At 40.9% G+C, this 24,159-nt stretch overlaps 1 protein-coding gene across 1 annotated transcript; it reads left to right on the top strand.

Annotated features, from left to right (window-relative positions):
- btaf1 (BTAF1 RNA polymerase II, B-TFIID transcription factor-associated) lies at positions 1-23,603 on the top strand. Its single transcript, XM_023425782.2, has 38 exons — positions 1-427; positions 1,524-1,647; positions 1,873-1,987; positions 2,320-2,463; positions 4,160-4,359; positions 5,380-5,513; positions 5,806-5,935; positions 6,067-6,135; positions 6,555-6,644; positions 6,721-6,816; positions 7,412-7,588; positions 7,808-7,948; positions 8,062-8,186; positions 9,143-9,263; positions 10,258-10,362; positions 10,590-10,739; positions 11,302-11,444; positions 11,602-11,776; positions 11,900-12,103; positions 12,733-13,153; positions 13,350-13,534; positions 13,623-13,779; positions 14,914-15,023; positions 15,135-15,336; positions 15,509-15,657; positions 16,403-16,555; positions 17,039-17,160; positions 17,923-18,090; positions 18,261-18,338; positions 18,425-18,554; positions 18,663-18,804; positions 18,938-19,068; positions 19,419-19,541; positions 20,004-20,156; positions 20,576-20,787; positions 20,895-21,054; positions 21,423-21,593; positions 22,334-23,603. Exons 1-38 carry the CDS (start codon positions 414-416, stop codon positions 22,481-22,483), a joined length of 5,574 nt encoding a protein of 1,857 aa, XP_023281550.1. The 5' UTR covers positions 1-413; the 3' UTR covers positions 22,484-23,603.
- The last annotated feature ends 556 nt before the right edge of the window (positions 23,604-24,159 follow it).

Below are 24,159 nucleotides of genomic sequence, written 5' to 3'. Positions count from 1 at the left end.
TCCTCATATAAAAACAGTCTTCTGGGTCGCCCTCAACGTGCAACAAAATAACTCTTTACATCTTATTAGGTTAAAATATTTATCCGCGAAGAGTTCTGAAGGGTAGCTTGAGCTATAGATTGATATGCGTACGGTACTCGGCGATATTTTGTGGGAGAAGATACCGAAGAGACAAGAGGGGTAACTTTGAAGCCATGAATTGGTGGTGAAGTCACTCTCTTCGGTAGACAGAGTTGGGGTGGCCACAAGCAGAAGCCTGGGCCTCGGCTAGCTAGCGGTAGCTGCTAACTAGCTAATGACTTCATCTACTGTAGTGTGTAACATTGGAAACGTTAAACAGAAAAGAGGAGACCGCCTCAAATTACTGGCTGCCTGTTGAATGCGGGACGTGAAAGGCCATACATTTTTTGGCCATGGCTGTATCAAGGTAAGTTTGACTTACGCTCATACTGACTCGGTTCTGTCTCTCCGACTTTCATTAACAATTAGCTAGCTAACCTGCTAATACCTGCTAGCTTTTGATTTGGCAAAGAATGGCATGGCGACGGCTGACTAACAGTAGCCAGGAAGCTAACAGACCAACGTTATGGTGTAACTTAGTCACTACTCGTGGTTTGAGTTTGCAGGCCGAGGACGGACTGGGCTCATAAGTCAGTTTGGACTCATGTTCACTGCAGGTGCGAAGTGTCAGTTAAAATTAATTTCACACTTAAGTTTTTCCCAGTCCTGTGCTGATGCTCTTCCGTTAAATACCGGTTAACTAACGTTACAGTGAAGTTGTGTCAGGAAAGCCAGTCTGCAACCATGAGATACCTTCATTTGTTACCTGTGTACAAAAAATATTGATAAGCGGAACAGGAACCCGGTTTTAACACAGCAGCTTGTCAAGTGGTAAATTCGCATCCTGCCCTTGATGCTCACATCGTGGTAATATTTAACGTCATTGCTAAATGCACCAGTGTTATCTTTGGCTTACTTAGTTTTGATGTGGTCTCAGCTAGTGCTTTCCGTTTTGATTGTTGTGATAATTCCACGTGGTGTCAGTGGTCTTTTGCATAGCAAATAGAGTAATCTGTAGTTCATCTTAAGTATTACTGGTACCTGGGGTCACGCCCCGTACATCCCTAATCCACTCCACTGTATTAATAGACCGCTAATGACCTCAGTGAAAGACCAGGATCATTAAACAGGTTACCTTGGTGCAAAGCCAAACAATTAATAATAGAGAACGGTTTCATCCATGGGTGCATGTGTTGCATTGAGAACATTTGCGATAAACCTGGTTTATTTTATCTTTTTATTTATTCAGAATTAAATGAAAAAAACAAAACAAAGATCATATTGATTAAGGTAATCTATTGTGGTTTTCTGATTTTGCTCAAAGCTTGGAAGTGGTCCTCGCACAGTAGAGCATCAAAAATTGAAGAAGAGGAACCAGGGTGTTGTCTGTTTTGTGCTGTGCCTTGTGCGTTGTCTTTGAGGTTTCCATTGAACTTGTTTTGTTTTTTGTAACCTGTCTTTAGACTTGATCGTTTGTTTATCCTGCTTGACACCGGAACAACACCAGTAACCAGGAAAGCAGCAGCCCAGCAGCTTGGAGAAGTGGTCAAACTCCACCCACATGAACTCAACAACCTCCTATCAAAAGTGTGTGTTTGATGTATCGTCCTAACAGTCTATCATCAGCCTCCAAGATAATGTCATCCTCTGCATATTTGAAAATATTAATAATGGGGGGTGGGAGGGTCCCTAATATCTCAACAAAAAGACAAAAGTTTTGTGTTGGCCATTTTACTTTCTCTTTATAGGTCTGACAGTTTCAGTCTAAGTTGTACATGTAGTAAATTAAATCTATTTTCTTTCAATTACAAGGTCTTGACCTACCTAAGGAGTCCCAACTGGGACACTCGTATAGCAGCAGGCCAAGCTGTAGAGGCCATTGTGAAGAATATTCCTGAGTGGGACCCGGCACCCAAGCCTAAAGAGGGTGAGCTCTTAGACTTGTTCACTGAAATACTCATAATTTCTTAAATCTTGTGGACTCTGGGTGGTGCATATGTGCCGCATCAGACACTGGCTTTTTAGTTACAGTAGATGTTTTTGTGAAATGATATCAGGCTTTGTTGTATACCTTGGGTTTAGTTAACAATGCATGTGATGTCAGTTGTTTGTGCTGTTTTAGTTCAGTTGATTGGTACTGGAGGGAAAAGATACCTTGTCAAATTTTTACCCACATTAGTGTAGAAGTGGCCTCATATTCATTAAGTAGGCAGAGGGACAAATGTGCAGTGATGAGACTCGTTTGTTTGTTTCCTGTAGAGTCTTGTGAAGACTTGTCACCAGAGGACTCCTCCTGTGACCGGTTGAGTTTCTACCACTTTGACATCTCCCGCCTTCTCAAACATGGGGCCTCTCTGCTGGGATCTGCTGGGGCAGAGTTTGAGCTACAGGATGACAAAACTGGTTTGTAGTAACATCAAAATTATCACACTTTTACACAAACGTTGAAAAAAAATAAGAGAATGTTCCATTGTGTCAGTTTTTGTGTAGGTTTGCAAATTGGCAGGTTTTAAGTCTGCACTTTCCAACCTGTGGAATCTGTCATGACATTGTGCACCAGGTTTACTCCCCACCTCCATCACTACACACACTTGTATGTACTGAAATATGGTAATTAACTGAAGAGGGGATTACAGCAACATCACCACTAATATCTGGAGCTGATTCTGATGCAAACAGAAATACCACACAACCATCAAGGGCTAGGTTTCATTTTTGAATAAATTTGATGGTATAGATTTTAATGATACCAATACTCTTACTGATACTGCTTTTTTGGGTTTTTTTTGGGGGTTTTTTTTTTAATAGGAAAAAAAGAAACAGAATTAACATTGTTTTTTTTGTATGTACTGTATATAAATTAAGATTCTTGGGTAGCGAACTCCAACATTATTATTTTTTGAATAGTTTTTTTTTTTTTTTACAGCAAAAGAAACAGCCGTATTTGGAACAAATCACTATTATAGTCTCTGATTTAGTGATGAAATGTAAAACAAATGTAATGATCTACTACAGGACTTTTTCTTCGACAGTCTTTTAACCCCCGAATCACTAAATCCACCCCTGAGTGATCCGAAGCTGAAACGTAATTTCTGAACGACAGTTCAGTTGATGTTCTGAACATTCTGATTAATGGTTGCTTTTAATCATTAACCCATGCTCATATAAATTAACTCAGTGTGTGGCCTCCAGGCTGCTAACATATATAACATATCTGGAGAAACGACAGATGAACTATCAGCTAGGCAGTCGAAAACTGCATTTGTCCGCCCTTCTCTAGATGGTTTGATAGATTGTTCGTGTTTCTGCCCTGACATGCAAAAGACTTGTTGCACTTGTGGCAGCGAGCACTGTCAGCATCGACTCCAGGGAAATGTAACCACACTTTTGAATGTTTTGTTCGCTCCGCCCTTGTCACCAAGAGGTGTGTGTGTGTGGGATCGATGAAAATGCATCATAAACTATTGTCTAAATCAGAAACAGAGTTGCTGAGATAAATTGTGCGAGATGATTTTTATGTGGCAATAATGAAGAGGAAATTAATTTTCTTAATTTCCCCTATATCGAGAGTAGAACCGATAACGTCTGATCTTATCAATACTGCGGTCTTTAGTAATTAAGCCGCAGGGCCTGTTTTTTTAAAATTGGGTTTCAGTACCCATCTCTACATCCAGCTGGGGTATGTAGTCATGACTTTGAATATAATTTGAATAAGGAAAGCTACTCATCCTTATCTTTTGTTGGTCATTTGAATTTGAACATTTTGTCAGTTTCTTTTTTTTTTTTTTTTTTGTCTTGTTGTTTTACCAGTAGTTGTTTCTCTGTGACTTGCTTTCACTTCTAATTCAAGGTGCCCTGTGCTGTTGAAGTTTACTAAATTTAGCAACTTATAGGTGACTTTCAGGGTTATTTCTGCTACTGTTCCTGTATTTATTTGTGGCCCTCCCTTTAATCAGTTTGCCTCCTAGCTGCATATAGCTCCAGAGTGACACTGTTGTACACACACACACAATGTTCCTCACACAGATACAATGTACTCTTCCTCCATTTTTCCACCCTATCTAAACTTTTCCCCTGACTTCCTGTCATATGTTCTCAGGTGAGATGGACCCTAAGGAACGCTTGGCTCGCCAGAGGAAGCTTCTTCAGAAGAAGTTGGGTCTGGACATGGGTGCTGCTATTGGAATGGACACAGAGGAGCTGTTCAATGACGAGGACCTTGACTATAACTGTCAACCCACTGGTCTTAGAGCCCATGGAAGCAAAGCTACAGCTGGATCCAGCTCCCGCAACCATGTAGTGGGTCTCAAATTTAAACTCTTAGCTTTGACTCAGCAAATTCTTTGAGTATGCACTTTGTGTCCTTTGGTGGTTCTTACTGCACGCTGTAGCCTTGGATGGACTCAAGTTTAAAAATAGGTGAAGATAATCAGAAGTTTGTTGCAGGAAGTCGGCTCCTGTTGTTGGACAGTTGAATGTTGCTGTGTAGTGAGTAGTGAGTGATGTGATGGTTTAAGGTCATGGCCTTAACTAACTTATCTGGCCAACTTGAATGAAGTAAAGACCAGAGAGGCAGGCTGACTTGTGTTGCGAACATAGAGGCTGTGAAGTGCAGAGGCACAAATGTGACTCGTGACATGTTATGTTAATTTACACCTTTTTCATTGTAGCACTAAGGCTTGTCTGAACAGGATGTCTGCTCAAAGAGCTGTATAATGGTCATGCTGATTGTGTCATCTTTTCTTTGGCCTGACAGTGGTTTTGGTGAATCAGTTTTTTTTTTGGTTTTTTTTTTTTTTTTGGTTTTTTTTCCTCAAGCTGTTATGCATCAAACCTGATTGTTTTTTGTGTTTCCAGTTTTTTGTCTGTGTGCCTTTACTGCGAAGGGCTGGGTCACATTGTAAATTGTTCTGTCAGTGTTGTCAGTGTAATAATACAGTACAGTGAACACTTTTTATATTTCTGCTTCATTGGTATGTCGTTCGTCAAATGTGCCACAAATAATAATCCTCTAAACTTTTTGTGTGGCACAGGTAGCTGCAATGGAACTGACAGTATGGGGCTTCATGAACAGACAGTCTGTGCCTGCATAAAGTCCTGTACAGTATAAAACAATAAGATGACTTGTGCATGAATAAGCAGGGGGAATGTAGTTAGTCTATAAGAGCCGCTGTTGATTTGGATGGGGGGGGTTAGATTCACTTGAAGCAGTATTGACCACTTAGAGATTCATGTTTTTCTTTTATACTAGAGAATTAATTTGTTAAATGATTCATTCTGTACTGTTCTATATTAAAGCTCCACTGTTTTTGTTTTCAGCCTATTCATGCTGCTGAGTTGATAGACTCAGAGTTCCGGCCAGGCATGAGCAGTCGTCAGAAGAATAAGGCTAAGAGGATGGCTAAACTAGTGGCAAAACAACGATCCAGAGACATGGATCCAAATGAAAAGAGGTATGATTATGCATACTGTGTATCTACAACATGTTTGACTATGGTTGCAGAGTGTTATCATTATATTTCATCTAGATCTCTTGAAATACTCACCCAGGTAGATATAATTATATTGGGTCTGAGAGAAAGTTATACATATTGAAGAATCTTTGTTTCTTCATATACAGCAAAATGTGTATTTTGTTGTCAAGGTTTGGACCCATTTCGTCTTGACAGATCTGGAACTTTTATATGTAAATTTGATTAGTTCTGAAGATAAGATTATTTACTTTGTGATCTCTCTGTCTTTTAGTAACGATAGTTTTGAGGGTGAACCTGAAGAGAAAAGAAGAAAAACCACCAATGTAGTTATTGACCAACCGGCAACAGAGCATAAAGTCTTAATCGACAACGTTCCAGATAACTCCAATCTTTTAGAAGAGGTAAAAGAAACCAATAACTCATTAATGTCAAGTTCTCAACAATTTCATTTCTATGACTGGTATAAATGACAATATATAAACAGTGCAAATTCTATAAAGTTGAAATTGATGTTCGGCTGTATTGTCTTCAGATACATGAGTGGCCTCTGGAGAGTTTCTGTGAGGAGCTATGCAATGACCTCTTCAATCCTTCATGGGAGGTAAAAACAAAGCATTTTTTAAATGATGTGATACTTCATTTTAACTGATAGTACACAGTTGATGTGTTGTTGACACAATCTGTTGTAAACACCAAAACATAAAAATTCAGGATTGGGACCTGTCACTTCCAAATTGATTGATGGATCTTTTAATACACAGTTACCAAATTTAAGTCTCATAATTTGTGTGAATAATCTATGTAATACATTGATTGTTTATATAATACACACACACACACACACACACACACACACACACACACACACACACACACACACACACACACACAGCCAAAGAAACTTTGATCCTTTTTAAGTTGCCCTCAAAATGGTAAAAACCTGCTTATAAAGAACCACCTTTTTATATGATCCTGTGTAATGTAAACAAATTAAATTGTATTGTATGTGGTTGTTTACAGGTTCGTCATGGTGCTGGTACAGGTCTTAGAGAAATCCTTAAGTCCCATGGTGCTGGTGGTGGAAAGCTGGTGGGAAGCACTGGAGAACAGGTATGTTTTATCCTTCTCCTCAGGGTTTTCAACATATCGGTGAGAATTGAACATGACATGAAGTCTTTCGGTTTAGATGTTGCGGCAGCATCAGGAGTGGATAGAGGACCTGGTCATCCGGCTCCTCTGTGTCTTCGCTCTAGACCGCTTTGGGGATTTTGTATCTGATGAGGTAGGTTTGTTTGTTTTGTTTGTTTGTTTTTTTGCCAGATAACTGAACAGGATGTCTGAGGAAAAGTTACTGACTGATGTATAATTATTACAAAGAAATGACCGTAATCAAGGGTCAATGGGAGTTGAGCAGATTAAGGGGCATTGTAGTTGACTGCATTTTATATATATTTAAGTAGTCATTTTGTGTTTTCCCCTTGCGTCCCATGTCTCTTCATTAATTTTATCCCTGGCAGGGTGAAAAACTCTCTGAAACATTATTTAGTTCAACAACAGACTTGAAATGAATCGGTGTATTGACCTTGTGTAGTTTTGGTTTCAAGGTGTGTTAACAATCTCCTTTGGGCATACTAGTACATCTTGATAAGAGGTAATACAAAGCCCTCCACTGAGAGTTAAAATAATGACACTGTTATGAATATATCGCACTGTAAGGAATAAGTAATCAAACAGCATCATGTGTCATATAAATGGTGGCTGACTGACCTACTTGACAAGTATCTGCCAAATATATTCTAACCAGTTATCCAGCTAGTCTGAACTAGATGTCCTCCTAAATTTATATAATCCAATTTATACATCTCTCCCCTTTTCAGGTGGTGGCTCCTGTCAGGGAGACGTGTGCCCAGACACTCGGCGTGGCCCTTCGCCACATGAATGAAACTGGTGTTTCCATGACAGTAGATGTCCTGCTGAATCTGCTTAAAGAGGACCAGTGGGAAGTCCGTCATGGAGGACTGCTAGGGATCAAATATGCCCTGGCCGTCCGACAGGTACCACCTGTTTTGTGTGTACACGATGAGCTGTGAAATAAGCATAGCACGGTTCTACAATGTATTTGATTTGAGCACCATATGGTCATGAATACAAACTGTGGGGGTAGGACATATGTGCTCTTTATAGAGAGATGTCACTGTAGAGGCCATTCTTTCTGATCTCACAGCCATACATTTGTGGTGATCTTCATCTGTCTCTTCCATTCTGTTTTTCAGGACTTGATCTCTGTCTTACTGCCCCGGGTGCTCCCGGCCATCACTGTAGGCCTGCAGGACCTAGATGATGATGTCAGAGCCGTGGCAGCTGCATCCCTCATCCCTGTGGTTGAAGGCCTGGTACAGCTACTGCCAAATAAGGTCAGAGAGGCAAAGAGAGTACCATTAACAACTGAGTTTTAGTCTCTGTTGTAGTGTGTCACATCCAGGTTTTATTTTCAGAGGTCTTACTTTAGTAATTCTGTCTCTCTCAGGTACCCTTTATAGTGAACACACTATGGGATGCTCTTTTAGACCTGGATGACCTCACTGCTTCCACCAACAGCATCATGACATTGCTGTCATCACTGCTCACCTATCCACAGGTCCGACAGTGCAGGTTAGTTTCTGAGGGTAATTTAATAAATACTGCTGTCTGAAAATCATGCTTATTGATTTCTTCAATAATGGGAGACTCCAAGAGATTTGTATTGTAACTGAGTGAGGAAGTCAGTTCACTGACAGTACAACATGCTGTAATATTGGTGTGACCTTTAGTAAAAAAGAAGTAATTTGACGTTAGATAGATGCTAGATTTCATAGGTTGTAGCTGTGTAAACTAGAAAGTAGTAATGTTTTACCATGAGAAATTAATAGATGTTGATTTTTCAAAATACAAATTTCCTGAAACAGAAGGATTCATAGCATAAAAGTCAAATGAATGACCTGTTGGATAAATTTGGCTGACTCCAAGCAAAAGTGAAGTGTGAGAAGGGGGGGGGGGGACATTGAAGAGTGCCATGAGGCGGGTTGTATTGTGCAATGCAGGTTGAAACTATGGTGAAGTCCGGTGTTTTCGTGAGATAAGTTTGCGACAAAGTTTCGGTGGATTAGAAGACATGCGATTGTGTGACATGTCAAATGCAGTTATGCATATTGCGGCTTTGGCATATAGTCACTTTCATTAGAAGCTGACTGTTGCCCATCTGTTTTGTCATTAAGCGGAAGGGAGGCAAATTATCTCCTCTGTATTGTGTGGTTATGGAGTCGAGTCTCACCATTGTGCCAGGAGTTTGGCAGAACTTCATTTGATCTTTTATTTAGATAAAAGCACACAGTCAGACAATGCATGGCCACCTCTGAACAGACTTGCTACAAACAACACACAATTAGATGAGCACTGAATTTTGATTCTAAGCAGAGGTGCAGTGTGTAACCTTGTAAAAATGCAATCTTTTATTCAATTTGTTTGTTTTTTTTTGTTTTTTTTCTGTTTTTTTTTTTTTTTAAATGACAGTGTTTCATGACCTTTCTTGACTATATATTTATATTGATGCACTTTTTTGTCTACTCTAGCATGCAGCAGTCACTAACAGTTCTGGTTCCTCGGGTTTGGCCATTCTTGAGACACACTATATCATCAGTACGACGTGCAGCACTGGAAACCCTTTTCACTCTGCTGTCTAAGGCTGACCAGGTAAATTTGACCTAGAGGTATTGGAAATTCATGTTTATATATGGCAAAATACTTGTTAATTTTTCTACATACTGTTTTAACAAAGTGTTATACAATTGGCTTATTTATCTTCACAACAACCAATGTTATATTCACATTTTTTTGCTGGACTGTAACAGCAGGGCTGAGAAAGTCAGTGACTAAGTGAGTGATCAAATTTCACCATTGGTCAGCTGAATGCCGCGTCACTGAGTCATGATGTTACACTGGTGATTGGCTGGCCGAGTATTGAACTTTCCACATTGGTCATTGCTGTCAAAATGAATGGGGGTGCATAAGCAGTGTTGCCAACTTGGCACATTTGTTGCTAGATTTTTCAATTTTTCAGACCCCTGCAGCAACTTTTTCTTTTTCAGAAAAGCACACCATGACAAACCTAGCACCATTTTGGACAAACGTAAGCTACTTTCCTTGGAGGAGAGTCGCCAGTACTGCTCCATGAGCGAGAGGCACACCTCTCTCTGCGTCCAGTTTGTTCAGTGAGTGGCAGAGAGTTGGAGCAGCAGCCTGGTATCCAGACAGAGGCTATGCATTGTTCAAGAGACAAAATAAGAAAGATATTCTGTCACTTCTAGCTTTATCTCTGAGTGATCAATTTACAAGTAAATATAGGTGAAATCACAGCACAGTCTGTTTTTCCTTCTTTTTGGATTTTTTTTTTTTTTTTTTTTTTTTTTTTTTTTTTTGTAAGTCGACATCGTGGTTATAAAATCAGGATTTAATGGGCCATGTTTCAATCACTATTTCAAACTTGTTCCGTTGTCTGTCAAACAGAAAGAGATAACAGCTTTATTCTGAATTCAGCTGAATTAAAATATTGTATATGTGAGCACAGAGAGTAGGAGAGAAGCAAACAGATAAAGAGCTGAAAGCAGCTGACACTAGGCTGAATGCAAAAACGATGTGATGATAACAGTTGTTTACAGCATGCATTTGGTTTATGTATTTTGTTAAGAGCTGTGCATTGTGGATCAACCCCATCCTACAAGATATGCTCCGGCACATCTTCCAGTCCTGCATACTGGAGAGCAATGAGGAAATCCTTGAACTGATTCAAAAGGTTTGTTGCATTACCCACATTATAATTTCCTCTGAGGGGTAAAACTAAGTTGACCTACATTATGACTATTGTTAAAAAAAAAAAAAAAAAAAAAAAGAAATATTAAAATTCCATTTTAAGTTAAATTTTTTTTTTTTTCACACTCACAAATCTCATTTTTCATTTATTTTATATGAATGACCTTTTGGATTTTGCTTTGTTTTGTTAATGCATGTCCTTGTGTGCAGGTGTGGATGGAGCTGCTGTCTCAGGCGCCACATCAGTACGTGGTAGCAGCCAGCTGTCCATGGATGGGTGCCTGGCTCTGTCTCATGATGCAGGCCTCACACATTCCTATTGACCTGAACATGCTGCTGGAAGTGAAAGCCCGCTCCAAGGTTCATAGCAAATCAGACTTGTACTTTTATTCTTATTCTTGTCTCAGCTGATCTTCACTATTTGTGTGGGTGTGCAGTGGTAATGTCAGTGTGATATGTCTGTCAGGATGGTAGGGGATTCTGTTGCAGAGTTTACCAAAATGATACAAGTGATTTCACATCAGACAAAATTAACGCACCTCACTGAGGTTGATAGGTGGCAGACTAGCAGACGGTGTGAAGGTAACAGAAGAATCTCACAGCCAGGGCTTCTATGTTTGGTTTTTAAGCCAGAGGAGCTCTAGTAAGAAGCATTAAAATACAGCAGGGAAGTCACGGTCAGTTTGTTTAATGGGGTGGGGCTGATTGCTGAGGGAGAATGAATGCAAGTTAGAGATGAGAACAGCTTTACCCTGCATGGACCTAACTGATTCAACATGCTTGTATTTAAACAGAGAAGGAGAAACACATGTTAATTCAGTGATGGCTATAAGCTGCTTGTTACTTTGCCTGCCCAAAGCAACATTTATGATGAGCTCCATTTAATTAAGGTGTAATAAATAATGTTTTGCTGATGCATCAGGACAAGGCTGGTACAAAGGCACGCCAGGGGACCAATCAGGTGAAGGAAACAGTCCAGGAGTACATAGCAGGTGCAGAGACGGTGACAGATGACCCAGTGACGAGGGACTATGTAGTGGTGCGAGCTCGCCTCATGGCTGCCAAGTAAGTTTGGGTTGTTGCTTTAAAAGGAAAAAGTTATCTTTAGGTGAACTTGTGACTTTCTCTCAAAGAAAATCTTGAATTTCATGAAAAATTGTTTTTAAAGATGCTAACAGTCCTAATGGTGTTTCCCTGCTCTCTTTGTATCTTTGTAATCCAGATTGCTCGGGGCTCTGTGTAGGTGTATCTGTGACCCTCAGCTCAACGCTGCATCTCAGGAGATCCGACCAGCTGAGTCTTTAGGCCATCTGTTGCTCTTCCACCTCAACTCCAAGTCTGCCCTGCAGCGCATAGCTGTGGCTCTGGTGCTTTGCGAGTGGGCTGCACTGCAGAAGGTGAAAAGCTTGAGCATTGAGTTTGTTTATTGTGGAATCATTATAAATTGTTTTACCACTTTTTGGATGTGGTATGAGCATAACAGAATCGGGCATATTTACCTTTTCCAATTTCTCTTTTAGGATTGTCAGGTGGTGTCATCCATGGTACAGCCTCGTCTTCTGGCAATTCTGTCTGAGCAGTTGTACTATGATGAGATTGCCATCCCCTTCACACGCATGCAGAATGAGTGCAAGCAGCTCATTGCTTTGCTAGCTGATGCCCAAATAGACCTTCAAGACCGCCTCAATTGTAGCGTTTTCACCATTGACCAAGCCAATGAACTGGTAAGTCAGTCCACACATGCACATACATATGAACACATATGAAGATGAAGTTTTTGAGCACCCACTCTCATCCTGAACTCAGTAGAAATGAGGTAAATGGAGAAAGAGATAGATCAAACCTAAAGCAGAACTATATGTGATGTTTTTGAACAGGCATGTGAACCTACTAACTTCACCCTGTGTCAATAACTAACGTCCAGTGTTGGATGTTAGCAGTGTAATTTAGCTCTTCAGATGCACTGTAATTTCTGAAAAATCATCAATTGAGTCTTAATGTTTAATGTTAAAGTTTTATAAAAAAAATAAATTGAAAGAAGACAGAAAATTTGGATATCATTACACCACTAACTGGAACAATCTGTCCATTGTAACTATATGAAACAACTCATTGTTGTTTTATTGTCATCACATTTAGTAGGTGGCTGTATTTGGCTGCTATTATCATGAGTTTTCAATCTTGTCCAACTGTAATTTGTTTTCTGTCAAGGTTTTTATTTCCTGAACTGACAGCTTTGGTATTAACGGTTTGGTACAGCTGATTCTCAGCTCCAGAGGTTAATGGATATTGCACTCTGTAACCGATCGTTTCCATTCCAGTCACTCAGTTTCTCCTCTCGCTTGTTCCCTAGGTAACCACCATCTTTACAGAGTCAACAGCAGGTCTGAATGTGAAGTCTAAACAGTGGCAGGCGCTGGACAGTAAACGACAACAGGCTCAGGCAACAGTGCTGGAGACCAGCACAGAATGGCAGCAGCTGCATTTGCGCGTCCACATGTTCACGGCCTGTGCAGTGATTAACCTGCAAGTGCTTCCTGACAAGCTCAACCCACTGGTCAGGCCTTTGATGGAGGCCATCAAGCGAGAGGAGAACACCTTGATTCAGGGTTATGCTGCTTCTTTTATAGCCAAGCTGTTGCAGCAGTGTGCTGGACGCTCACCATGCCCCAACCCCAAGATTATCAAAAACCTCTGTGCCTCGGCCTGCGTGGACTCTTCGGTCACACCCTCGTCTGCTTGCCCCGTACCCCCCACACAGGAAAATGCAAAAGGTAAGAGCCCTTGAAGCTTTGGCTTATTTTGATTCATTTTAAATAATCTGTCAGTTTACAGCAGGATTTCAAAATTGACATGGTGAGTTTGGCTTTCTGCATTTGTAAAAAGAAAAGAACAGCCCTCTGATCATGTGTCAACAATGAAGAAGTGCTTGCTTGCATGCTGTTCACTCTCTATTTTTCATGCTGTTAGGTGGAGGGTTAGAGAAAGACGGCATGCATCACATGGTCAACAAAACCCGTGGCATCATTACACTATACCGCCACCAAAGGGCAGCATTTGCAATCACTAGTAAGAGGGGGCCAGCACCTAAAGCCCCAAAGACCCCTTCCACAGAGCTTCCTCCTGGCAGCACTATCAGCACTGATAATGACGAGGTACAGAGGGTTACTGAAAACATTTACCTCACATTTAGCTTTGTTTACATGTTGTGTTTACCCCTTTTTATGTTTTTCTTCCTTTCAGAGCAAAAAGCCATTTCTTATTCAAAGAAGAGGGGCAGAGTTTTCCTTAACAACTGTTGCCAGGCACTTTGGTGTAGACCTCACCAAGTCTCTGCCGTACCTCTGGGAGAACACAGTGGGACCACTCAGGACAGCAGTGACTGCAAATCAGTGCATTGGTATGCTGATTGGTTTAATCAGATTTGAATCTTTGAATCTTACACTTAAAAACTTATTTTTTGCCAAATAGCAACTTCCTCTCTACTGTTTCTAGTGTGTTTTGTAAGAAGGTCAAATACTCTTCTAGCAAGTATTAAAATGCATCATAATTGGCTTGTAGTCTTCTGGCCTTTAATGCAGCTTGAATGCTGCTAACTGTAACAATTAGTTCCAAAATTCAGTTTAAACTTGTAGTTTTATAGTAGTAGAAATATCTATGATCAATATCAGCTTTGTCTTTGTCTATTCAGTTCACTTTACTTCCTCAAGATAATCCACTCATTTGTGTACTGATGTGGATACTCATGTACAGTCCAGAACTTAAGGTATTTGAAAAGTTACACAATTTTTGTTCTTTAGGCTCTGACCTTCAGCACATTCAATTTGAAATGAAATAATGGATACTACACTAGATTGCCATGTCTCAGCTTTTATTTGTTTAGTTTTACATTAATATAGAAAGATGTGTGGGAGATGGAGCCTTCTTATCATAACAGCCCACACAACAGCCCAGGCCATTACAGAACGAGGTGATGACTTTGGGTAATGTACCCAGAGGTTGATTTTTGTTTCATCAGTCCATAGAACTTTGTTCTATGACTCGACCAATTTCTTTCTGTGTGTTTCTGGTCATGAAGTATCTTGATCGTTGAAAAGGAAACATGTCCACCTCATGCTGCCAGGAAGGTTTTTTTCCTCACCATGCAATAATTTTCTGCTTGTACACAAGACTTGTGCTCCTCTGTCGACCAGCTTGTTTGATATTTTCTTGTTTTCCTTTGCACACCTGCTTTTCGAGATCCAACAGTTGATTTTGGCAAATCAACTGTCTTTGATAGATTTTAACCTATTTTGTGAGCTGTTTCATGCATTAACTAATGTTGAAGTGACACACAGCTGCCCAAGAAACATTTAGTAGGCAAATGTGCAATTACTTTTGAACCCTTGCAATTTAGGCCCAGGTCTTAAAACTGCTATATCTCCAACACTGTTCTTTCTGTATTGACATGAACCTGGTCAAATTAAAGGTGAGACTGTCCAAATGGTCTGCATATAGTCAGTAATGATAAGTGTGTGTCTCTTGTGTGTTCTAGATAGGCAGGTCCAGCTGGAGAGGGGAGACACTGCAGCCCAAGAACTAGTCAACTCTCTGCAAGTTCTGGAGGTCATGGCTGGGGCCATGGCTTCTGAACTCAAACCTTTGGTAAGACTGACTCACCAAGATTATTCTCTCTTACAACTACTGGAATTTAAGCCTTTAAGTCTTGAATGAGCCTTGATCAAATGTATCTGCTCTCTTTGTGGTGTACTGTAGCTGTTGGAGCACCTATCACATCTGTTCACCTGCCTGCAGCACCCGTACACAGCGGTGCGTCACATGGCAGCACGTTGTGTGGGTGTGCTCAGTAAGATAGCCACGCTGGAGACCATGAACAGTTTCCTTGAGTGTGTACTCCCCTGGTTAGCTGCTATTGATGACTGCACCAAACAGGAAGGTGCCATCGAGGCTTTAGCCTGTATCCTTCACAGACTGACTTCTTCAGATTCCGTTGTCATGCTCTTGTACCTAGAGCAATTTATTTCATAACAAATGTGCAGTAATGCTCTTAGGGTGAAGAAGGTGTGGGCACCTGCAGTTGTTGCTGTGTAATTTCTGTACAATACTTTCCTTGACCAACATTTCACCAGGTGTGATGGAGCAGCTGGATGTGGACATCATACCCTACATTGTGCTGCTGGTTGTTCCAGTTCTGGGCCGTATGAGCGACCCCAGTGATAGTATTCGTTTCATGGCCACCCAGTGTTTTGCTACACTCATCCGGCTGCTGCCACTAGAGGTAGGAGCACTGAAACAGAAAGGGCTGTATGGCCACTGATTTCCTGAATTCGATTCAATATCGATTCAGTTAGAGATATTTCAGTTAAAATACACATTTACTTGAATGAGATTTTCAGAACCAATGCTGTAAATTGTTCCTCTAACCTGGTGCATTTTTAAAGATATTAATGTGTACATAATGAATGGACCGCAATGCAGTTACATTAATTCACTGTTTAATTTAACGTGACCAACAGTTTAGACACACATCTCAAAAAATAACAGCTAGGCATGTAACGTGCATTGCTGGTTCACGCAGCTTCTTCCAATACCGGCTTCTTGCTCATCTTGCATATGATTTTGTCCAACTCTTCGCTGTCTTCAGAGTTTTTTAATCTGAATAGCAACCATACATCTGCCTTAAGGCTTTAGACTGGTGCCCTCAGTGGAGCCATGTCTGCCATGTTTTTGTCTCTCACATGGCCAGATCTCATTGTGCTGGAAGGGTGGTGATGAGACTGAAGGACCATAGACTATAAAAGACGTATATTAAAAGATGATCTCTGGATTTTATGAGTTTATATTATTCAAATGAAGATTGATTTGAATTAGAAAATTAACTTTTTTCAGACCAACCCTGAACAGAAGGCTACCATGCGTTTTTAATCAAACAAAACAGACCAGTCATTATTTAATGAACTGATATCATGTCATTATTAAGTGTTCTGCTTCTGAAGGTAACAGTTTTTCCTCTTATCTACTAGGCGGGTATACCAGACCCTCCAGCCATGTCTGCTGACCTCATCCGTCAGAAAGCCAGAGAACGCCACTTCCTGGAGCAACTGCTAGATGGAAGAAAGTTGGAGAACTATAAGATCCCTGTGCCCATTAAGGCTGAGCTCAGGAAGTACCAGCAGGTGTGTGCCAGTTTTCTGGGCTCATTGTATCTCTGCGATGCCCCCTCGAGCAGTAAAAAAAGGATTAACAGCCTGTGTTTTTACACATTTAATCAAATGTTGGAACAGTTTAGTGTTTTGTGTCTGACCTGCCCCTTTACCTCGAGACCGAACATTTTTCTGTCAGATTCAGGAATGAGGTTTTGTTTTAAATGCTGCAGGCTGGCAATGTAGACAACAGAGATACTGACAACATTGTTTTCCTCACAGAGCAAATATAAATCTGTCAAATGGAGATCGGGTATGTGTGTGGGTTCTGGCTGGAGGTGTTCGTTGCTTGCAGCTCTGCTGAGACCAGCCATCAATCTCTTTAATGGAGCAGTGCAGAAATCCAGTTTAAAAGCTTCTCCCATTGTTGCTACTGTGGGGCAACACACCGCTGCCAGGTCCTCAACAACTCAACTTTAACAGACTCAGGAGAAAAGTCTCTGTTTCATCTTGCAGGATGGAGTGAACTGGCTGTCCTTCCTGAACAAATACAAGCTGCATGGGATCCTGTGTGACGACATGGGACTCGGCAAGACGCTGCAATCCATCTGCATTCTGGCAGGAGATCACTACCTCAGGTACCCAGTCCAAACAACACTATTACTGGTATTACTGTTTGATACGGTTCAACTACTTTGAATCGGCACACAGACTCAGCTCCTGTCTTTTGACAACATATATTGAACCATTTAGAAGCAACATCACACGCTTGGCTGTTCACTCTATAGAACATGTGTCTATCTTGATAAAACATTTATAATTGAACAGTAAGATCTGTTTGTCATTAATTTAAGCTTTAAACTTTTACATGCTTCTGTATGTCATCAGTGTCGCATACTGATATATTCCTAATACTACTGCTGTTTCAAAATCAGAGGATTCCTAACAACTTCAACATAGTATAAGGTTAAGACTTGATGCTTTCTTTCCTCATTTTTTCAAGTTAATATAAACAATTGGCAATCTAGAGAAAAACCTTATCTCTACAGGAGGCTGACTTTTTGTCAGTCATCTACATGTATTGACATCAAATACTATTGCAAGTCAACAGATGAAATTTCTCATTGAAGTTGAACCACAGTTAAAAAACAAAGTTTGGCTAGAGAAGGAAAATGATGAAAAAGCATTGTATAAGATGTTGTTCATTGATGACTAAAATGCTACGTGCAGTACTGTCAAACAACAGACAAAACAGGGTTTGACAGTTTGAACATCAACAGTGATGTGTCCCAGTTTTGATGTACTTGTATGATCCCATCTTCATCCTGGTTCTTTTTTATGTTTTAATTGCTATGTAAGTAAACCTGACTCAGCCTCCTGTTTGTGGTATGTCTGTTCAGGGCTCAGGAATATGCCAAGACCAAGGCTGCAGACTGCAGCCCCATGCCCTCCCTGGTCGTATGTCCCCCCACACTTACTGGACACTGGGTGGACGAAGTGAGCAAGTTCTGCAGTAAAGAATACCTCAACCCGCTGCACTACACGGGGCCGCCTACAGAACGAATGCGGTGAGGATTAGTCAGTTTACTTCATTTTTACGTTTTCTTAAATCTGAATAATTTGTTTTCTGATACAGATTGGGTCCATTATTGTATATTACATTTTGGTGCAGCTAACATAACAATTTGATATCCTCTTGAGAGAATCGATGAAGCTGAATGAACATTTACTTTTTCAGGTTGCAACACCAAGTGAAAAAACACAATCTCATAGTAGCCTCTTATGATGTTGTACGGAATGACATTGACTTTTTTAGGTGAGTACTGTTCCAGTTATAATGAGTCTGTTTTGTGTTTGGGAGGAAGGCATCCTGTTGTAAAAGTGTCTCTTCTAATTTTTCAGAAATATCAAATTCAATTACTGTATTCTTGACGAGGGTCATGTCATCAAGAATGGGAAAACCAAGCTTTCCAAAGCCATTAAGCAGTTGGCTGCCAACTTCCGAGTCATCTTGTCAGGAACACCCATTCAGGTTGGACGCCATCTTAGCTCTCACTTGAAATTGGTCTTTGAAACTGTAGTTCTTTCCTTGTGTGTCTGTTATTCAAATCATGGCTATTTAATCTCTGTCTATCCTCAGAACAATGTCCTGGAGCTCTGGTCATTGTTTGACTTCCTCATGCCGGGCTTCCTGGGAACAGAGCGGCAGTTTGCTGCTCGCTACGGTAAACCGATCCTGGCTAGTCGTGACGCCAAAAGTTCCTCAAGGGAACAGGAGGCAGGTATGTCAGCTATCTGTCTGTATATAAAAACTGGCATTTTCTCTCTTTATTACTTTTACAACATCCTATTTCTACTATGAGGCTAATTAAGATGAGGACATTAACTATGTTTAATACTGGTTTGTCCCTGTAGGTGTCCTGGCAATGGAGGCCCTACATCGGCAGGTGCTACCCTTCCTGCTGAGGAGGATGAAGGAGGATGTCCTCCAGGACCTTCCTCCTAAAATCATTCAGGACTATTACTGCAACCTGAGTCCTCTACAGGTACTGTTGGTCCCTAATGACTCTAATCTAATGGTCAATTCCAGTGCACACGGCAAACAGCTGATCTGTCACTATTAACATTGGGGACCTGCATATTTTACCTCTTGTCCAAGTACCTCAGCTTTGCATTTTTCCTGCTGTTGGATATAATTATATAGAATGTTTTATTCTATTGACCTAGCAAATTATATTAGTCCAGCTAAAGGCCTCCATGGAAGTATAATGCATTGTAAATGGGCTGAATGCTTAGATGATTCTACTAGATGATTCTAGCATTGTGACTATTTTCCACAGGTACTACAACTGGATAATAAGTATAACAACATGTTCCGCTGTCTCACCACCCGCAGGTTCAGTTGTATGAAGACTTTGCAAAGTCTCGAGCCAAGGCCAGTGTGGAGGACAGCATCTCCATTGCCTCTACAGAAGAGGAGGAAAAGCCCAAACTGAAGGCCACAGGCCATGTCTTCCAGGTGCACATTTTTTTTTAAATGTTTATTTCTTGTGGACGTCACATGTAAATCTGCTCGACAACAAGAGCTTAATGTGCCCTGTGGAGGGTACTTACCAAAATGCATTAGAGTGTGTCCTTGAGCTCTAACAAATGTGTTGAGTGCATTTCCCTCCTCCTTCTTTGTGCTCAAGACAACCAAAACAGGGAGTAACTCATGCTCAACTGCTTCATAGTGTTACTATAGTTCAAAAACTCCAAGTTACCTTTTTAAGTGATTATGCAAGTGTGGTTTTTCTTAGAAATGCTCATTTCATAGACTGCATTTTGATCTCAGATGAAAACGTTTGTCTTACAGAGCAGATGTATAGTGGTTTGGAATCAAAGCATTCCTTGTTAATACTGTGTATGCCTTTATCTTTTCATAAATGTTCCTCATTCTCACCATGCAGTCACATTGTCCTTCATATCTACATTTCTTCAGGCGCTGCAGTACCTGCGAAAGCTGTGTAACCACCCGAGCTTGGTGTTGACTGTGCAGCATCCAGAGTACAAACGCATCTCTGAGCAGCTGGCAAGTCAAAACTCCAGCCTACGGGACATTCAGCACGCGCCCAAACTCTCTGCTCTCAAACAGGTAATGCCGAATGTCTGCTTTCACATCAGCTACACCACATCACTGCTGCTCATATGGGCCGGAGTTTAGAATATGCTTCACATTGTTGTGGAAAATCTGAAGTAAGTATCAAGATTTAGGTCTGTCTTTGTGGGTTTCATTCAAATATAACATTTGCAAATGGGCTCAGCACTTATACAGAGATCAATCCAGCATCCTATACTACAGCAAACAAAGATGTGGGATTATCCTCCCCTAGTTGGCAGCTTCTGATCTACACACATTATCCAGGATAATATGGACTTAGTTGTTTTCTTTTTTATCACACATTACCTTCATGAAATGAACTGAGACTAAATGAAAATGAATGCATGTTAAAGAAATTATGTTTAATGAAGACATTGCCTGATGATCAACTTGTTTCACCCTCTGTTCCCCAGTTATTGTTGGACTGTGGTCTTGGTGGAGGTGGAGGATCGGAGGGGGGCACTGAGGCAGTGGTGGCCCAGCATCGTGTGCTGATTTTCTGTCAGCTGAAGAGTATGCTGGACATTGTGGAGCATGACCTGCTGAAACCCAAACTGCCGACTGTCACTTACCTGAGGCTAGATGGCAGCGTGCAGGCCGGCCTGCGCCATTCTATCGTCTCCAGGTCATACAATCGCTTTACCATCAACAAATGGATTTATTTATTAACTTAATTGTGACTGTGAGCTTCCACTAAAGTCTGATCCTGAACCCTTGGCTTTTTTCTCTCAGGTTTAACAATGACCCATCCATTGACGTGCTACTGCTGACCACCCATGTTGGTGGTCTGGGTCTGAACCTGACAGGAGCAGACACTGTGGTGTTTGTGGAACATGACTGGAACCCCATGAGGGATCTGCAGGCCATGGACAGAGCCCATAGGATAGGACAGGTACTGTTGTTGGATACACTTGGCATACAGCAGAATAAAGGACACACACAGCTACATATTAGCAATGTCATTGACTACTACTGTTTGCATCTTGATCCTCATTTGCTTTGATAGATTTAAATTGCATAAAGATGATGCTGAACTCGAGATGCTTCTGCAGCTGCCACAATAGGAAGTAACTTGTTCGTCAGTGTTTCCTTCATGCATTATTAAATATGGCCTTTAAACAGCCTTGGATTGTGTGACATTGATGCTCTTGTCTGAAACCAGTGAAGCCAAATGCACCAAAATGAAACAGACAGGGAGGCAGACCGTCCCACACGTCTCATACATGCTGTTAACATTCAGCATTTTTTGTGTTTGTGCAGAAACGGGTCGTGAACGTGTACAGGCTGATCACACGAGGCACACTAGAGGAGAAGATAATGGGGCTGCAGAAATTCAAGATGAGCATCGCCAACACGATCATCAGCCAAGAGAACACAAGTCTGCAAAGCATGGGCACAGACCAGCTCCTCAACCTCTTCACCCTCGACAAGGTGAGACACAGACTTGACACATGTCAGGGAGCTAAATTCACTATGTCTTTGTCACAATATCAGTTATATAGGTTTTTACACTGTAGTTTGTCTTTGCTGTCAGCACAGTGTAAAGTGTTAATTTCTTTGCATTGCTAAAGGCTCTGGACAGAGACAGGTTGCAACTCTAGGAAGTTGAGAGTAACTCACAAGTGTCTTAAATTCATGATGGGCACTGTGGTCTGATCATTCTTATAATAATGGAGGATAATAAAGTAAATAAATTACCCACAATAAATTATCCCACAAAAATAAAATAAATTACACAGTAACTTTGATGTCTTTTTTTTTTTTTTTTTTTTTTTAATCAATTAAAAACAAAAAGCATGCATGTACAATATTTTGGTCATGGGTTACAAACATTCTGTAATAAAACATCTAAAAGCAAAAATCTTATCAGATGGTGGTCTAATTTGTCAATTTAGGCTCCTTGATGTGAAAAAGTTTGAGAACCACTGGCTATGACCATCATCTAGTAACTAAAAGATTTGGGAGATGAGAATTATCAGGAGTGAAAACCCTTGATCTGTTTTTGTGTAACAGAATGTTTGTCCATTTGTGCAACTTAGCCTGATAAGAAAAAAACATCTGACAGAAGCCTGGTAGCTGACATTGCTATGTATCACTGATATACACACTTCCTCGTGCATCTCTTGATCATCACGTTGGGCTTAACTTCCTGGTGTATAAATGTGTTTCAGGACAATAAGGGTGAGAAGGGTGAGCAGACGGCGTCGACCTCAGGGAAGGCCTCGATGAAGTCGGTGCTGGATGGCCTGGGAGAGTTGTGGGACCAGCAGCAGTATGACACGGAGTACAACCTGGACAGCTTCATGCACTCCCTGCAGTAACACCCCTCGCTGCCTCCATGTGCTGGCCAAGCAGGTCCTGGTCAGAGCCTGAGGAGACCCGCCCACTGCTGCAATTATCTGTCCCACTCCCAAGCCCACCCCCACACCATTAAACAGGCTAACCATAAGGAGTCACTCATAGCTCTTAGTTACAGTACATGTCCCAAAGCAATAACTAAAATAAGAACTAAATCTATATTTTAGTGCTCCACAATCCACTGGTCTGCTGTAACAGTGTTGAAACATTTTCTTCAGATGTTTCTGAATGTTGTCTCATAATTCCTTGCTTAGAGCAACCGACCAGGTTGCCAACAAACGTTTTACAAAACCGCTAACAGAATATAAGGTATAATGATGATGATGATGATATACCATTAACGACACACGTCTCCAGTGTTGGTGAACAGCAGCCTCACCACTGCACAGTGATGTTACTCTGCTCTCAAGCAAACAGTGTATCATAATTCTAGTTATCCTTACAGCACACTGCCCTCCTCTGACGTTGCATTGCCAAAGTATACACCGCTTCAGACGCCATTACCCAGTTGGACCTCCTTATCTACCCCTCTACCCCACCCCACCCCACCCCTCATCACAGAGTCTTAAAAGCACTGCTGTACCCAGACACGCCTGTCAACACCTCTTGACTGATAGATACAAACATGTTGTTTTTGTATGACAAAGGGAACCAGGGCAAGAGTGCCAGGCTCACTGGAGAAACCACAGGATGTCATCAGTGTTCTGGCTTTTTATAGCACACTGGTGACTGCTGAGCTCAGGAGCCGTTAGTGCTCAACAAAATGACTCCCAGCCTCCAGGTGGCGCTAGTTTTTACCCTCTTCAGGAGAATCTACTCACATGAGCTGTGGCCATCGAGAGGCTTTGGTGGAGGATTGGATCTGTGTGGTGTCCAGTTGTAAAAAAAGGAAAAAAAGGCCTGGGAAAGCACTGCACTTGAAGCAGCATTACAGAGACTGAACATGGGGCCAAGCTGAAACTGGTACCTGAAACCTGTCACAAGTATTTTAAAAGAATAATAGACTTGTACATATTTCTGTAATTGCTGCTTTTTGTTTATGATCGTGGAATTGTAATAAATTCTACAGACCTTTGAACTACATCTGTTTTTTCTTTGTATGTTGTTGGTGATGGCCGGTAGATGGCGTGGTTGTACATCCAAGAATAATAATACTGATTTAGATGTCAATGAACCTCTTGACACAGAGATATTACACTACACACTCGTACTCTACAAAGGAAAATGTTAGGAAAGGATGCAGACACTGCAGCAGATAGTTTTCACTCTGAGCAAGTTTTCGACCACATTGGCCTTAAAGTTGAGACTCAGAGTTGATTCTTGACCAATTGAAGTTTCTACATTGATCCTGTGGTGACTTAGACTGCTTCAGTTTCCAAGGTCAAGACTGAACTTCAAATCTTAGCTTTTAAAACGGCATGAATGAGAAGTCTTTCAAATGCTCAGGAAAGTGGAAAATCGTATGGAAGCAGAGACACGCCATGATAACTGGAATTTTATAAGCAACCAAATACCTTTTATTGTATAATCACTGCTGAATATATATTACAATTCAAATACTGCTAAACTTATATCTCTAAAAACTATCAATTTGAAAATATTTGAATTCTTTCAAGACAAGATCAACTTTTCAAGTTCA

This window comes from Seriola lalandi, unplaced genomic scaffold (genome assembly GCF_002814215.2).
Source record: "Seriola lalandi dorsalis isolate HSWRI2012SDOR001 ecotype SW California unplaced genomic scaffold, Sedor1 jcf7180002054795, whole genome shotgun sequence".
In the NCBI taxonomy this organism is placed as follows: Eukaryota; Metazoa; Chordata; class Actinopteri; order Carangiformes; family Carangidae; genus Seriola; species Seriola lalandi.
Note: the sequence above shows the minus strand (reverse complement) of the source record. Positions and strands in the feature narration are given on the sequence as shown.